We start from the raw sequence: 18110 nt of genomic DNA, 5'->3' as shown, positions 1-18110 counted from the left end.
CCAATTCCCCTAGGTGAGTCTTAGCCACAAAAAGGTTCTGGAAGATGGAGTTTAAGGAACTGAAATATCAGAGAGTGCCCTTAGCTGCACTTCAGATGTACCTGGCTGCATTGGCTGGTGTGTGTGGAAAGCGGAAAAGGTACAACAAAAACCACTTTGCTGATGCCAGTAAGAAAACTACATGTGTCTAGTGGTAGGTATGAACACCGTTTGTAGCCTGAACTGATGAATCCTTTTCACACAGACTGAGGGGATCATGTACATTCCGATTTATGTTCCTGTATGCATACATATTCCTGGTTTGGTGTATAGCCTGTCAGCTACAGACAGAAAAGAATCTTCCTAAACGTGACTCAAAATAGTTTTCTGCTTTGTGTAGCAGAAATTTATGGTGTTTGAATATTTTTATTTGTCCAGTATAGTCATAGTTTTGTCACTTAAACACCAAATATGTCATTTTTTGAAATACTGAATGGCTTCACTCCTTATGATTCACCTTTTGAAATATGATTATATCTCTGACACGTTTCTGTTGTTTAATTTTACTAAAGGGGCTGCTAGTCTTACAGAATATGTCTAAAATATTAAAGATGGAAAAATAAGAAAAGTTAATTTTGCATGATTCCTGCAGCCAGACTGAACAGATTCGGTTTTCCTTTTCCGCAGAATAATGTTTTGTAGTTCTTTGTGTAGGTTTTCATCTGTCTTCAGCAGTAGTGCAGGTGGTTGGAGATTAGTTGTACCTGCATCCCCTTGACACCTACTTTGTGAAGAAAATTACATTATCTTTTCTTCTTTCTGAGACTGACCGTAAGGAATTCAAGCATCATTTTGTAAAGAAGGGTAGTGTGTGGCAGTTTGGATTGAACAAACAGCTCTAAACAATGAGTCATGTAAAACTCGTAGCACAGAAGGTGAATGATGTATTACATAAGGGTAGTAGGAACTACAGTTGTGGGTCAGGTCTGCAATGAATAAGGTCTTGGATGCAGACCAGGGAGATAGTAGCTGGAGGGCTGGCAGTCCAGGAATAAGATGAGGTGAACCTCTTGCAGTTCATTCAGTGAGCTCAGTGAGAAATAAAGGTAATAGTTTAAAAGGCAGATGGGATTACTTTTTTTGAAAAAAAAAGGCAAGATCAAAGCCTGCTTTTGTTGTGGGAGAAGGTTGGGCTAAGTGAGAAGTGACAGGGAAGAGCTAGGGAGGGGTGAAAAAAGAGGTAAGGGAAACTAGGAGGGGAGATCTTTGGATCCAAGTGAGAAGGCTAGAAAAGGTAAGCAGGTAGGGAATTTCTTAAACTGTGGTGGGAAAAAAGGAAAGGGTTGTAGTATAGTTAAAGAAAACATTGTCATATAACTAGGGGAAAACAAGGCAAAGAAGGCAAAAATAACACCCTTTTCCAGTTTTGTACCGGAAGGATGGATTATATTCTGAGTAGAAAGAGAAGAGTGGGAGGGGATTAAGATAGGAGCCCCAAGCTGTGGAGAAGTTCCAATATTTAATTATGATGAAGAAGGTGGGACTGACTTCTGTCAGTTGGAAGGAAGGCAGAAACAGGGGTAGTGTGATTGCTTGTTCATCTGGGAGGGCAGGGGAGGTCCCAACCGAGCTTTCAAAGGGTGGCTCCTGATGTCATGGAGAGGAGCAAAAAAATCAGTGGGAAAGTGAATGAAGAAAGGAATTAATTGGTAACCCTATCCAATGAAAACAAGTGAAAAGACAGCGAGGGGGGAGGATTGAGAGCTTGGAGAGTATCACCTCTGACAAACTCTGATGAAGTCAGAGAAAGGCCAGGTGACATGTCCCGGAACAACAGTGTAAGAGTTTGTTCTAGGTCAGGCCTGTGTTTGGAATGCATCCTTTACAGGTATCTTGCAAAGGTTGCCAGACCTAGTCCAGTCACCATAACTGGGGCCAGGAGCTGCTCTGAGATCTGTAACAGAAGAGCGAAAACTTGAGAAGCTGGCTTTTCTCTCCTCTGTAACTGCTGCCAGCCTAAAGTCAAGCTCTTGCGGTCAGTGGAACCGTATGGTTCTGAGGCTGGTGTGTTCGTGTGGAATTCGACAACAGAAGACATGTATGATTCAGAATAGTTATCATGGGACTGGAGGAAGAAATCTGTGCTTCTGTTGCAGGAGGTGTCCTGCTCCTTAGCTAGTGACAGTGTCCTGCTGTCACCTGTCTTGGTGCCCCTCACTGAGTCCACATAGTCATGAATGCCTGCACACCTTTTTAAGAACACAAAACAAAAAAGAAAAAATATTTAAATTTCAACTTGGGATGAACCAAGGCCAGACGAGTGACACTGAAAATCAGACAGCCAGGGCCAAGAAATGTGCCTTTTGTGCCGCAGCCACTACAGAATCAAAAAGGTAGGAAGATGAGAAAGCTTATTTTGCAAAGCTCTGTACAGTGGCACTCAGTCTGGCCCCTAGCCGGGGCACCTCTATTGGCAAAGGTTTACTTAATCTGACCTCTGCTGTTCACATGCGGTCACAAGACTGGATGTGAACACATCAAAGAATACAGTAACAAATGCAAGCAGCAGCCAGACTTTCTCTGGATATTTCATGGAATACAGTGAATTTCAGTATGTGCAATATGTACAAGTAAAATCATGAATGCAGAATAAATTAGACCTCTCCCAATTACCACAAGTAATTGTGTACATAGAAGCATCTGATTAGAACTCTGGATCAGCTCTGTTAAATCAGAAGTATGGCTGGTTGTGTCATGGTGATGGGTGCTGCAGGGTTCAGCCAGCAAACCTCTTTTCCCTAGCCTGGCTGCCGTGTCCTATTGCTTTTCCAGCACTGCCAACACCACTGATGGAAAGAGGAGCTACCAGTCAGTGCAGAATGAACACTGTGATAGATTCCACAGATATCACATTTGTAGCATGCATGGAAGAGGAGAATTTTGCCCTTGGCCTGTAAATTACAGACTTACGCATATGACTGCATGCAGCTCATTTCTGAAAAATCATTACAGCTTCCCTCTGATGTTAGGTGCCTCTAGTAGTCACAGCCAAGATTGTAAACTTTTTTTACAAAGGAATGTTCACTGCATTTTATTCCTCCTTGATTTTGTATAAAGTCTAAGGAAGATCTATGGGACTGAACACAGCTACGTACCAAAAGTGGGAAGGTTTGAAACTCTTAGAAAGGTAAAGAGAACAAGATATTTAATAATTCGTTTGGAATATTCTTTTTCTGTTTTGATCAGAAAGAATTAATTCATAGGTCATATAGGCTCTTGGATGTGGCATTTAGATGTTGTCCAACTCATGGCACTGAAACACCTCATTGTTCATTACCTGTATCTTATGGAACAGACAGTGTTAGAGTGAAAATGTAAACTGAACAACAGCATTATGAATTATTCTTCTCTTCCTGTATAGCACCGTAATTCCTGATGTAAAGCTGTCCATCACCAGATTCTTGCTAAACTTACTGTGTGGTCATACTGCAGTTTTGGACTAACACTGAAGGTGCATGGGATTCTGGCTTCATTATAGCATAGATTTCTATGTTGTCCGTTATGTGTAATCCTGTCACTGTAATCCACAGCTCATCTCTTTCTCTCTTACTTGAGTGAGTGTCCTTATTATTGCCTAACTTGCTTGTTCCTTACATATGATCTTTTAATCTTTTTTGGATGTTTTTTCACTAGCTTACAAAAGTGTAAATTTCCCTGGTGATCAGAACTGTTCTATTTCAGAGTCTATGGCAAAAGCGAATGGCTCCTTTTGAGTGTGATTTTGCAGTATAGAATTTTTAATCACCTATACTCTTTGTGTACGACAATGGTTAACATTTTATTTTAAGACATTAATTCAGTAATCATTAAGTATAGAAGCAGCACTGTTACTGTAGTGGGTTTTTATATCCTATTGCTATAGAAGGTACCTGAATTTTATTCCGGTACTTGTAATTCTTGCCTTTGTCTATGTTACCATGTTGTCCTTGAAAAAGAGGGTATTTCTAAAGACGATTTCTAATCTCTGGACAGTGGAAATATTGGTAATTAAATAGGCAATCAAAGGGAAACTAATCACATGGATATTTTTAAAATAGCCAACTTCCTGCATATGTGAACTCACTGTCTTTGACATCACTGAGCCCTCCTTTGTGCAGGTACAGCCTATAGACTTTTGCCAATGCAGCGCTGTGTGGCAGCGGGGACAGCAGCTGTTGCATTTATTTCTTCCTGTAGTGGATGGTAAACAGAAAAATCTTTTTGTATTTGCACCTTGTTGGTATACCTTTCTTTGCTAAGCAGCATCTCTCTGAGAAGAGATGTCTACAATCAATGATCATTCGGCTGTTTGATGGTTTTCTTCAAGTTCTCTTGGTTTGATCACATTTTTTAAAAAAATTCTGCTTAATAATTTTCCGATCTTTTAACGTGGTTGATTTGTTTAATAAAGGCATTTTGAAATCAGAAAAGCAGTTCTATAATGTAGATTATGGCTTCTCTAGAAATACATTAACAGTTAGAGGAGGATTTGCAGTAGGACTGTTAGATGAGCCAAGACCGAAGGGGGCCTTCTTTGAGTTGCAGTAAGTAGACAGTAGCTGGACCTACCTAAAGAAAAAAACTATTGGAGACAATCTGTAAGAAAGGAAACTTTAGAAGAAAAACTGAAGAATATATTGATGAAGGAAAACTCACTAAGAAGGAGGATGTAGTGAAATGTAAGGTAAATGAGAGGAAAATTATCTTATGACTTCCTGTGTCTCATCTAATGGTTGGCTTTCTGCTCCCCATTTATGTTTCTATATTTCTTTAGTGCTAATCAATACAAAACAGCAGTTATTTGGATTTTTCCTGCCACACAAATTACAACTTTTTACATAATTTTATTTCATTCCATTCTATGAAGAGCTTTTTTTTAAAAAAAAAAAAAAAGAAAACAAAAAACAAACCCAAAAACCACTTCTCCTTTTTTAGGGCCAAATGTATATTCCCAATAGAAAGTATGCTCAAAAGCCTTTCAGTCCTAGGAAAGATCCAAAGACTTGAAAATCGTATTCTGAATCATTGGGTACTAATAAAAGCCTAGGTAGTGTCACAGGCAATCAATACCATCATCTAGTTGCTCACAGTAATTAATGTAATATATGTGTAAACACAGACATATGTATGTATACTTAAAAATATAAATAACGTTATAATATATATTACATCATCTAAAGTTGACTCTCTTGAGTTGTTGCCTAGAGGTACTTCATGTTGTCTTGAATGAATTTGCAGTTTCTTTTCATGAGTAGTTTCTACATGTGCTGTTTTTGAGGAAGCCTGAAGAAAGATCCACTTGGATATGTAAAAAACTGGAGTTTGGAGCATGCTGGGGGAGCTCATTAATGATTCAGGATGGTTTCAGTTTCCCCTCCTTCCTTTCACAAGGCAAAATCCGATCAATACTTTTCTTTCAAGGTCACAACTGCTGCTTGGTCTGTCCTCCTCATAACCCTTGCCCAACCATATTAGTATTTTGAAGGCTTTAATTATTGTTTAATCGAGGTTGACATCAATAACTCTTAGTATAGTCAGGCTCGGACAGAAAGCCATATTATTATAGGAGAGGGCTCTGCTATGATCCAAGTACAGGGGTGCTGTGCTCGTGAATGGCTTTCAGTCATGAAAGGGACTTTTCCCCTCCCTTCCTATCCCCAGTAATCCTGCAGTTGCATTATGGACAGGAAAGCTGTGAAATGATGGTATAGCATATCTCAGATATTTGATTTTGCAAGATTTGTAAAAAAGTTGAGTTTGAAAAGAGAAGTGTCTTTGTGAGGGAAAGGATGGGCGATGATACTTCTTACTGTGTTTTGGCCATTTGTTTTCCAGAACTGCAAGTGAAAGGTGTATTTTAAAAAATAATAATAGTTTTTTGTGTACTTTTTTTGGTACATTTTTGGTACATTTTTTTTCTTTTATTTAGAAATTGGATCAGTGTAGACTAAGTAAACTTGTTACATACTCAATAACTAACCTCACTTCCTGAAGTTCTATTGTAAATCCTAAGGGGAGTACCAGATTCAGTATTTTAATTGCAGGACAGGAAACAATGTTCCTCTAATGGGAGTGGAAACCTTTGTCCCTGTAAAATAGCTTTCCTGTTTTGAAAAATATCATAAGCAGTCATTCACAAATACAGAAGAACACCATAATGTCTTTGTATCTTTTGTTTGGAATTCTGTTATTCTCTCAGCCAAGCATTTTCTTTCTGAATAGGCTGCTAAAATACAGGTTTGATGCTTTGTCCAGAAGCAAGGAAGGCTGCCTACCCCTACTTACATGCTTCAGTTTTCATGTAGACAACATATTGTTGAACAGGTTCTGCTTTCTTGAAATTTAAATTCTGTAGTTTAAGTGATATGTAGAATGAGCTGCATGTATTAGTAGGCGCTAAAAAATTAGTCCAGTATACTTTTTATGTTGGCTGAAAAATAACAAATAAAATTTAGGGCATCATCTCTTCCATCTCCTGCTTTTTAGGAACACCTGGGCCGGGTAAAGGTCTGAAGTCATGACAGAATTTACAGTTATCATAACAATTTCATGAGCGAGCTCCTGGAGGTCAGCTTTATTGTAGAATATTATGAACACAGTTAATCATGCTCGTTCAACACAATGGATCCAAATTTGCTGTGGGTCATAACCCCTAATTAGTCAAAAACTCTCCACAGTTCACTTTGCACATTCTACTGACACCACATTTAGTATGGCTCAAATCAGTTTTATATATATTTTCTATAGATTTTATGCTGTTCATAAAATGCTAGTAATAGAAAATCTATTCCTATTGCTTTTTTGTGTGGGACTAGTACCTTAATGTTAATATAGTTTCCAAGGAAAAAGCTGTTCAGTGACTCATGTGAAATACATTGGAGGGAATTTGTACATACATATATAAAAATGTGCAGCTACACAAATTTTCAAGCAGTATAATTTAAGTAAATGATTTAAGTTGAGCCCTGCCATTTGGCAGGGGTTTGCTTTTATATGTTTTTTATTTTTAGAGGTTTGTCCCTACATTGAATTCATAATGTACATCTAGGTCTTCTGGCCACAGATCTGTTGTCTTTGCATGTAAAGTCCATTTTTTCATGTTGCAAAGATTACTTAGCACTGATATATGAAAACTCAGGGCAGAGAGGCTTGAATAGGCAAAACTTGGTTGTACACCTCATGCTGAACTACCTTGACTAGAACAGGAGGAGACATGGAAACCTGGTTTTTGCTACATAGATACCCCCTGCCTTACAGGAAGCAGTGAGAGAACACCAGGGTCTCTGGCCCAACAGATGGCAACTTGCAGAAGCTTTAGGCAATGCAAGTTATTAGAGGTTAATTCCAGTACTGGGAGGAAGGAGTAGGGCCAGGTGCTGAACAAGCTCTTTTGATGTTAGGTATTCTGAAGATTCTTTCATGCAGTGAATTACTGGCTTGGTTGTTAATGAATGAGGTTTTTGTCTGTCTATGATCCCCAACAAAAGAAAAGCCCCAAACAAAAACCATAAACCCCGACCAAAAAAAGTGTTCCATGCAGTATGACTAAGTATTGACTGATGACCTCAGTGGGGGCTAACTGTCCGTTAAGTTCATCTTTGCAGGCCAAGAAGAATTTGGCCAGTGGCTGAAGAATATCTCCTCACTGCTTATCATAAAGCATGATATTACAATTCTTTCATAAATATTTTAAAGCCGTGCATATTTCTATAGCTCTAAAACACATGTAGAAGCTGTGTCTGGTAGCATCCAGCCCCAAAAATATCAGTTAATAGTGACAGCCCTCCTCACAATACAGATTGTTACCTGTGAAAAATGTGAACTGGGAACAAGCTAGAAGTATTGCAACGGATGTTTTCTGCAGAGTAGGATGGAAAATAGAGCAATTGGTGAATAAATATAAATCAAAAAAAGAGTAGAATTGGCAACTGCAAACCAAACTCTTGACAATTGCATTAATGGTAATGCATTCCATTCCAGTTCATGGTGAAGTAAAAGGAGTTGGTCTGGTAGATCAAATATGGCTTTCATTGCAAGACTGCGACAATGAAGGTGAGATGATAAAGCTATTCAGACTCCTAACCTATAAAGAGCAAAGACTGTATTGTTTTTAAATATACCTGGTGAATTTGCAGAATTATTTATTCTTAGAAGAGATGATGTTATAAAATACTACATTTGTTTTCAGTTATATTTCTGGGATCTATCTGTTCTATTATGTGTATGTATATGTACAGGTCTACATACATTTTTGGTCATAAAAATATCTATGCAGTCAAAATTGTGAATAATTAATGAGGCATGTTAGGTTCCCATATGAGTCTGGGAAATTCTTTTTGTGTAAATGTCAGGGCTTTGAACAGGCCTTGAAAAGGATTTTATTTTGTTGAAATATTTGATAAATTGGGGTGGAATAAATACAGTGTGAGACTGTAACTTGCTGTCTTGTTTTGCTCATTACAAATACATTGTGAAGCAATTGGTAAGAATCCATTCAGTGTAAGCCAACCCAGCTGTATGTATAGGAAAAAGTCCCAAATGACTACTGTCTTTAGATGAGTGGGGCGTTGTTGTTTTTTTTTAAGTTTGCTAACATGTTTTTAATCATCATTTTATTTTTGAGTCCAGACAAGATTGAAATCACAAGATCTCTCAAGTACCTGTTAATATATTTTTCAGACAGATTGTCAAAAATTGCTTCTATTCCATCAATATTGATTCATGGCACCAAGCCTAAATAACTTGAACTGGCCAAATACCAGGCTTTTGTGTCCTACATTAACAAAATCAGTACAATTATTTTGAAAATTATTTAACCAGTTGCAATACTAGCATGCATTTCACATAACTGACTCATGTCTTCCATTGCACTTCAAGTAATCAGAAATAACTCAATTCTGTATTATCTGTTAAAGTGGTCTCCCTGGAGAGTAGACACAGTGTGTGGTTTGCATGTACTATATAATTTCACTTGGTTCTAGGGCAAAGCACAGCAGTGTTTGAGGCTACCGGTATGCCATCAAAGCAAATAGGGCTAGGGTACATTCTCTGGCCCTTAGGCAAAGGCACAGGTCATGTCAATATGTTTAAAACTCTCTTCTCCCTGATCCCTCAAATAAGGTGGCCTCCTACATAGTGTATTGCAAATAATTCCTGACCCATGCTGTCCTTTGAACTGTACTTCGGCGTTGTCTGGGAGAGTGCTATTTATCTTACATAGATTAAATAATTGTGCGCAAAAAGAAGATATACCCTTGCTCAGGCTTGGGCTTTAGCCTTTTTTTATTTACTGACACAAATATGCCCTGAGCCTCTTTGTCTTTGAAGTCTTTAGCTTAGTAGGGTAGGCCTGGAAGCAACTAGTCTTGCACACCCCATTTACACTAAAGAGTTTTCAGCTTGTTAACTACTGTTTGGGTCTTACGGTGTCCGTTCCACGTTTGAATTCACACAATTACACTGGTAGGGTGGAGTCATTCAAGCTATAGTTTGCAGCAGCAAACTCTTGCTTCAAGTAAGTCTGAGTTTATTTTCTGGGATGAAGTTCAGGAGGTGGGGATGACATGTGAACCCCATCTCTGGAAGGAAGGCAGGTGTAAGCCCTGTTGCTGATTCTTTCTGCATTGGCAGTGGCATAAGTGAGAGCACCACCTTGAGCAATGCTGGCAGCATCACGGCCAAAGCATTTCTGGGTTCTAGGGACTCCTGACCTGCCATTGTTGCAGGCTGGGACCTGTTTGGTTTCTGGAGCCCAAAGGTAGGCAGTGATTCTGTTTGTCTGACCAAAGAAGAGTGAAATGTATTAGTCTGGCTATTTATTAATTTAAAAGGCATGGGGATTTGATTGTGAAGGCTGAGGACTCTGGATTTCTTAAACAGTGCCTTTACGGGCAATTGTCACCAAGTAAAGCATCAATAACTCCTTTCAGAAGAAATATTTCAAATGCATTTCAAGCATTTTGTTAACCTTAATACGGCTACAAGACCATTCTTTCTGTAGAAAGAGGGAAATTCAGACGGCACACCTTAGCAATGCTATAGAAATAACTAAGCAATAGCACCATTCCTTTCCTGGTTCTGTCCCTACAAAGTTGTATGACGGTAATATGTTTGAGAGTAGTTTTTCTTGATTGGGTAACAGGACAGGAGCTTGTTCCACATGCACGGAGAGGGAAAGGATATTTCTGTGGCTGTTCACAAAGCTTGGAAAGTTATGTTCATAGTGCATCAGTGGTAGCAAATAAACAGGATTTGAATAGAGACATAGCATATATAGAGCAGCTCCTGTTGCAGGAACACAGTTTCAAATAAGAGAACAGCCTTACTCACTCCCTTGCTAATAGCCTCCCCTGGAAGTTATGGCAATAAGCAACTAAACGTGGTATCCATTATAGACTCATGTCTAATCTGTTTCATGTTAATTAAGTTTATAATTACACGGTATCATTTAGTAAAATTGTTTACTTTCTCCCGTAAAGTCACTGAGTCTTAGGATGGGGTTTTTGAGCTGTAATTTAGGTGCAATTGGCCTTTTAAATATAGTATGTGTTTTGTTCTATCAAAAAGCTGCTGTAAGAGGTAACATTTATAAATACAAAGAGTGGGAGCTTTCCTTTTTCAAAGACCGTTTTCCTTCTCCATTCCTTGCGGTATCCTGTGAAGGGTGCTCCTTTGAATGGAGATCCATTTTGTGCCCATGTAAAACTGAGAACAGAGTGAAGCAAACCAAGGCCGGACTGGAGTAATTGCACATTGTTTTCACGTTGGCTCCAAGCAGCTGTGATCCAGAAGACTCAAACTGCTTCATTTAGTACTGTATTGTGCAGTATTTCCCCATAAAAATATTCTCTGACTTCTGTGTTTGGGAGGAATCACAGGGATGTTCAAAGCCAAGCAGTGTCTTTGGTGTGATTCCAACTTACTGCAGTATCTGGGGAGAAATAAGAGTCCCTGAAGCCTTGGAAGAGGTGCAGGACCTGAATAAATATACTGCAAGCTGCCTACAGAATGTGTGTCAGACTCTGAGATGGCTTTTCAGGAGTGTAAATCCAGACCACGAGGTTCACGAGGAAACAGACCATGCCTCATACTTCTCTTCCCTCAAAGGCCATGTGTTGCTGTGGAGGAGGACTGATGTAGATAGGATTCAGTGGAAGGCAACTGTAAGATTGTCTCTCCTTAGTGCTGTGACATTAGGATTTGTGGTAAAAGACAACTAGCAGAGGTTCTGGGGTAATTTTGGGTTTTTTCCCTATGGGATCTATGTCTTAATTTTCCTATCAGGAGAGAATTTGTGGGGTGAAATACTTAAGCCAAGATTGTATCAAAATGGGGCAGTGATCTTTGGCCCTGAGACCTTAAAATCTGCACAGGATGGAGGAAGAAAAGATGCACAGAAATGATGCGGTAGTGTTCATGGAGCAAAACAGTAACTGCGCTAGGTGGGATTTGGCTCTTTGTTGCCTGCTGTCAGTCCATTATCCTGATCATTCACCATGCACAGATCAGGTTTTTTAAGGAAGGTCATTAATTGCCACATGGAAGTGCTTGAATAGTACTGACTGTAAAGGAAGGCAGTTGAGATTAAAGAAATGAAAACAAAAAGTGTTACTAGAGGCACTCAGTGATTAGGGTGTGCATCTTGTAAGAAGTATTCAGACTTCACATATTTAAGGTAAAATGTAATAGAAAGGAGGCTGGAGAATTGCTCAATAACAGCTATGAGGCCTGTAATGATCAAAGGAGTTAATATTGTCGTAAGGCAAGTAAGCAAAATAATCCCATTATAAATGAGTATATATGATATAGTTCCATAATTCTTACTGTACAGGAATAAGAAACATTATTTCCCTAATTTGTATATAAAAACTGGTTTGCCAAGTTCTTGTCAAAAGCCATATATTGAAAATGTGGAATATCTATTTATCCTTGGAATTATGAAAGCTAATGTGGTAGTAAAGTTGGCTTCAATATTCAGGCAGAGATGGAATGGTTTCGAAGTTGACAGTGATTCTTTTTTTCAAAGGGGTAAGACCTAATTATGCTGTGTCCTTCATGTGCTCTGATCTTCTTTCTTGTGGCTGTAAACTGACACTTGTCAAAAGTGTATCTGTGTAGTAGCATTTCTGTATTTTACATGCATACTAATGAGTGTATTAAACACAAATGCTAGGGATGTCGTAGGATAAACAGCTTTTTTTCTTAACAGCTTTGACTTTTCAAGTACTTGCAGAAAGCTTTGAGAAAGCATTCCTTGATATATTGATGGATCTCTCAGGCATACAGTGTTTCATGCAAATGAAGTGTGAAGTAACTTGCAGACATCCATGTTTTAAAATGTGTATGCAGATAGTAATTGCTACACCCTTTCCTGTGAAGTATTTCTATCAATATGCGTTTTCTGTGGTTCTGTAGGGAGCTGCTGTTACTGCACGGTTGTTTCTGAGTCTGAACAGTTGCTTATTCACGCTCTCTTTTTCACTTTAACCTGTCCCTGAATTATAAGCTGTGCAAAATATATGCACTGACTAGCCTTGAGCACTGGTAGTGTAAGCTTCAGCTTTTAATGTCCTTGACTCTCACTAATCAATAGCAAGCAAAACAACTACAGCATCAGCAGCAGTACTGTAAAAGGAAACGTCTGTTGGATATTGTGCTGGAGTACGTGAGGGTAATGACTCTCCTTGAGAAAGATGCAATGTTTTCTTCTTAAGAGTGCTGAGCACAAATGTTTCATTTTCTGCTGCCTGCTTGGAAAATGAGCACATCTTGCAATGTATCATACTAGGAAATAAAATAAAAACTCCAAATCAAACTAAGGAAAAACAGATTAAGATATTAAATGATCTTTGTTAGCAATGTAGAGGACTGTTAGCCCAAAATATTTTTGGCCTCTAAAATGCTGAGTAGACAGGTCAGGTTTTACTGTCTCTTGGTTCTAACTCATTTCACACGGAGAACAGCTTTATAGGGTTCTACACTAAAGTACATATAATTCTGTTTGACCCCCTTTCTCTTTTTATGAACTTGTAGATCAATGAAACAAACCATTAAATAGATTGAATGCTGCCTGCAACACTAATGTTAATGGCTCCAATTTTATTAAGTCCATTTAGAAATCTCATACAGGTGGGAGCATCCATAAAATGACAAAGTATGTATCCTTACCCGTGGGGCGTAAATTTAAACATTAGAGGAAAAGGTAGTGATAGTGGAAAAGAAACCTTGCTGAGACACTGCAGTGTTTTGAAGAATTGTAAAGGAGAGCAGAAACTCTTTGAGTTACTATAAATAGTCCTGAGGTTAATATGATATTGTATTGTGTATTGTCTTCCCGTTGTTGTAAGCAACTGGAGCACATAAGAGGGTCAAGACTCTTTATCTTGATGTACAGCTTCATGGGACAGCCTGTTTAATCTCTGCCAGTCCTAGTTCTTCCAGTTTCTAAGTAAATTCAGTTGTTGGAAAATCTTATCTGGAAAGAGAGACTAATGTGAAATTCAGATCCAGAATTTTCTAGGAATCCCTGGTCTCTAAGAAGTTCAGAGTGTGTCCAAGTCTGTCTTTGTGGTTTTAAGTCTCCATGTCCGTGTCGTTTTAGAACTTCGGTTTTCATTTGTTTGTCTTCTATCCATGCTTTTATCTTTAGGTAAAAAAAGTACTATTTACATATGTCATTAGAGCTCTTAATGACATGAATGTAAAATACTGTCTTAGTGCCTCATGAGGTAGAAGCGATGTTTAGAAATAAAGAAAAAGTTGTATTAAATGTGTATGTTACTGTGCTTTGAAACATGAGGCAGTATTGAGCCTGGAGCATTCAAAATCTGCAAAATCCTAAGAAAAAGTATGGATTTCTTCAGACAACTTTATCTTCTGCTGCTGTGTAGGCATTACTCTAATGAGGCAAGTCATTTTCTTTTTGTGCAATAAACATTCTCCAGAAACCTGTCCAGGAGCCTCTCCTCGCTTTCCAATAAAAATGAGGTGACATTTTGTCCTCATTTTGCCACAGTGTTATCTAGCACTGCTCTTTGAAGCAGTGGCTCAGATCCAAGAAGCAAATAAAAGTAGGAATGAATTGTTTCATTTAATTTTCTACTTGAAATCAGAAACTGACAAATTTGATAAGGATACCTTTTTAGGTAATGCAACTACATCTTCTCTTTGCATTCCTCCCTTCCACTCAGCAATTTGAGCTTTCTCCATATAAATGACGGTTCATTTAAAAAGACCAGAGATACATGTCGTGTTATGCTCGATTTCCCCCAAGCTGGAAAAAGTAGGAATGTAAATTGATTTTTGTCTCAAAATACCCCGTTTGGATCAAGGCCCCAAGTAACATTCTGTTTAGGAAAAACCGTATGTATTTGGTGAAGAGAGAAAGCATAAGAAGACTTAACATCATAGAAACTTTCAATTGCTCAGCAATTCTTTTCCTTGTGCTTTCCCTAGGATGCTTTGGTTTACATGTATGATCTCCAAATTTATGCAATTCATATGTAGAGACATATTTGGAGAGCGGGATGTGAGTATGTGAAACTTAGTTTTGAGTTCAGTTAAGTCATCATTACAGGAAACTTTTGTTTACTCTGGCAGAGTTTAGGTCAGGTTTGTAATGACCAGGAAAGTTTGCCTGCAGACCTCTGATTTATGTACAACTGATCAGATTATATTATTTCAAATCCCATTGGAGTAAAAAGGTTTTCAGCCAACTAAAATTTATCATCTCACTTTGTGAAAAAAGTTTGGAAGACAATAATATAATAACTTCTTTCTTCCTGATTGACTTAGATGGAGGATTGTAGGGAGCATAGCCAGTGAGGAGAGGCATGGTCAAGATTGTTTGGGACAGGCAGAAATTGAGCCCTTGGATGTGTGACTGTCCCCATACCAGTGATGTTCCCAAACATGGAAATGCATTAGATGTTATGATGCCATTAAGTGCTCAGTTCTGTGTTATGTGCTGGTTAAAGGCGGGAAAAATTGGCTTCTTTACATGTAAAAAGGATCATGTTTATGAAATACTCTTCTTCCAGAATGAGTTCATTATGCGTAAACATATGGCTTTTTTGCTATTATACTTTTCTTTTTATGCTTTCTTTGCTAAAGAATAGAAAAGCTAAAACCAATTGGTCTTAAAGGTATTTTATTTAGCTCCCAATGAGAGTAAACTCTTAGGAAGTTACAGAACATCCAGTAGTTGGAATACAGGTCTGCAAATCTCATGAGATAGGCAGCTGTGGTACTTCAGAAAGCCAATTGTAGGATTAAAAAAAAATATCCTCACTGATGGCTCAACTGGATCCACATTAATAGCATAATTCAAACTACGATTTATGTAGCACATTCTCTTTGGGGTAGATCAGTTAGACTTAAATGTTACGTCCCCAAAACAGTGTATTGCAAAATTATTATGTTTGTTTTAAGACTAATAATAAGTACAGCACCCACTTCAAAATGCTCTGAATGAAGAGCTGGTATTGGAAATAAAGTATCAGCAGGTTACATTTTAAACTACTTATTTTCCTTATTGTCTTGGACACATTTACATCTGGGAGAGACAGATACACAATGTTCCCTTAAAGGATGAATGAAGTTCTGTCATTCCTTATACAGGGAAGATGGATAGCTTTTTTCTGTCTTCCACTTTTGAGTTTTTTATTTTTATTCTTTAGTGTACTTTCCCCTGCCAGTCTGAGTGGCAGCTTACATAACAGCAATGTTTTTTTAAAACTAGTATTAAACTCAGAATCCAGTGCCCCAGCAGCAACTCAAGCCAAAATCAGGCTCTGCCTCAACCTGCCTAACTGAATCCTTTTGAACTCTGAAAAGCCAGATGAGAGGTTGGCAGTTACGACATGAGAAATTGTCTTCTAAATATCCACTGCCCATAATACTTTGCCTCTGTTAGCTCAGTGACTCCAAGTAGTCAGAGAGCTAGTGTACAAATTAAGTCCAGATTGCCTGCTGCTTAATGGGTTTGTAGCTTTTGCTGCTTTCCCTGGAACCATTTTTTTTAAAGCACTTCTGTTCATTTTCTGCATCTTTATATTTCAGTCCTTTTTTCTCATTCCATTTTACCTGTGTTCTGTCAGACCTTTCCTATCCCTCCCTCCTCACCCCACATCTCCCCACAATTATTCTGTATTTCTGTGTCCTTTTCTACATACTTTACCTGGGTGCATTCCATGTTTCAGTGAATGAGATCAATATACCCCCTTTTTTAATCTTTTTCTTTTCTTTCCTTTTTTTTTTTTTTAACTCCTTCTATTAACGATTTTTTCCTATAAAAGATGTATTTGTGATTAATTCTTCTGCATTCAGTAGGACTTGCCGGACGCCCTTGTGGACTTCTTGACTCCTATAGACTGTTCAGGTCCTAGGTCTGAGTATTCTTCCATACTGGTTGTTTTAGACATCACTTTGACTACTAGAGTTACTAATATAGATGCAGATGCAACTAAATATGAGCAGACCTATTGTCCACCTGGGTTTTGTATAGTACTGTACACCTAATAGTAGTTCATCCGTTAACTTCTCAATTGAAAATTCAGAGGTGACTTTACACACAGCAGTGTGATCCATTGTGATTGCAGCAGATGAGGTAAGGAACAAACTAAAAGGCCAGAAAGCTTTCACTTTTTAACAGTCTGGTGTAGACGTGTGTTTTCTATGTAAATATATATCTGTCCTTTGACTTGGTGTCTAAGAACCTATGCAATCTCACAGATTTAAGAAAACAAAATTCCACAGAAGAGGTCTGAATGGCCTAGGAGATTTGAAGCGAAGGTAGCAACCATGCAGTAGCTTTCAATTCTAGACTACCAAAACCCTCATGGTACTTCTCTTTTTCCATCTAACCTGTAACTTCCAAACATCCTTCAGAAAATTACAGAAGAGATAATGATTAAGTACAGTGACTCAGTAAAAATACTGAAGAAAGGCCTGGAAAAGCCTGCCATGTGCAGAAATGGATCCTCAGTCTTCTTCAAAACCTGTCAGACAGATATTGCAACATGCATATACAGTCATGAAGGTCAACATACTTTACAGCCGGGCATTTTTCTTGACATTACAGTAGCCATTTAGGGCTGTGATGTAATACGCTGTGATGTAATACACTGTGTGATTAACTGAATTTTCAACGATACGGTTTTGGTTTTGAATTCTCTCATAGAGAGCTTATTTCATGGTGTGGCAAAACCATATGAATTCAATTTAAGATATTTTATATATATGTGAGGAGGCACTATAAGTAGCAAGAACCAGAATGATGTAAGCTTCAGTAAGAGCACAGATTCCAACAATAATGTTGTGTTCCTTGCAAGTTCTTAAGATACTCATCGCTACATGTGGATATGACCATAAGAGACTGATATTTTCAATGTCAGTCTAGGCTAGAGCCATTCTCTCTATGTGAAACAGCCCCTGTGCAGAAGCCAAGCTGTTCTGAAATGATGCTTACTTCAGCTGATCCTATATTTTTGTCGGTGAATTAGCCAGGTCCTTTGTTTTTTCTTAATGCCTTACACTAAACCTTATCAACTGTTTCAGAGGAAAAGAATTTTGCCACACCCTTTTGGAAATGCTCGGTGGCCCAAAGCTAGCATGTTCAGCTTCTAAATGTGCCATTACATACTTTCAGGGTAGAAGTACTAAGAGTGCCTCAAGGTTAAAACAAGCAAGAAAATGCAATGTAAATGAAACTTGAAACTGATAGCGTAAGTCCCATTCATTTAAGGCAAATCAAGATTTGGCTCTGAATTGCTGTTTAAAGTGCTGTGGAATACAGATAAACTTTCATTCTTTATAAACATTGAGAACTTACTAAAGCAAGGTAAAGACAAACAAACAAAAACTACTGATGAAGTTTACATTTGCAGGATGACAGTACAACTCATGTTTTTTTTTTCAAATGTCATTAGAACAAGTAATGGTGACAGTCAACAGTGATGTACATAATAACTCAACTGCATCAGATAACAACAGACTGGGTAAGAAAATACTGCTTTAGGAAGTACTTATGCTATAGAGTCACATTGTTGGATTTCACGCCAAGCATAGCCTTCTTTATAGTTCTTAGCCTTAGA

The 18110-nt window shown here is 38.2% G+C and overlaps 1 protein-coding gene across 6 annotated transcripts in view; it reads left to right on the top strand.

Annotated features, from left to right (window-relative positions):
- Positions 1-18110, top strand: part of NTRK2 (neurotrophic receptor tyrosine kinase 2) — a 200211-nt gene that overhangs the window by 71761 nt on the left and 110340 nt on the right. The window contains exons 12-13 of one of the 6 annotated variants that reach the window (XM_075078496.1): positions 7999-8070; positions 17946-18014. The exons of 3 other annotated variants lie outside the window; for them this stretch is intronic. In XM_075078496.1, the coding sequence (XP_074934597.1) occupies positions 7999-8070; positions 17946-18014 (141 nt within the window). The remainder of the gene's footprint in view (positions 1-7998; positions 8071-17945; positions 18015-18110) is intronic. 2 more of the 6 variants (XM_075078499.1, XM_075078497.1) reach the window with 2 other exon arrangements.

This window comes from Phalacrocorax aristotelis, chromosome Z (assembly GCF_949628215.1).
Source record: "Phalacrocorax aristotelis chromosome Z, bGulAri2.1, whole genome shotgun sequence".
Taxonomy (NCBI): domain Eukaryota; kingdom Metazoa; phylum Chordata; class Aves; order Suliformes; family Phalacrocoracidae; genus Phalacrocorax; species Phalacrocorax aristotelis.
The sequence above is the reverse complement of the archived record's forward strand: the minus strand, read 5'-3'. Positions and strand labels throughout refer to the sequence as shown.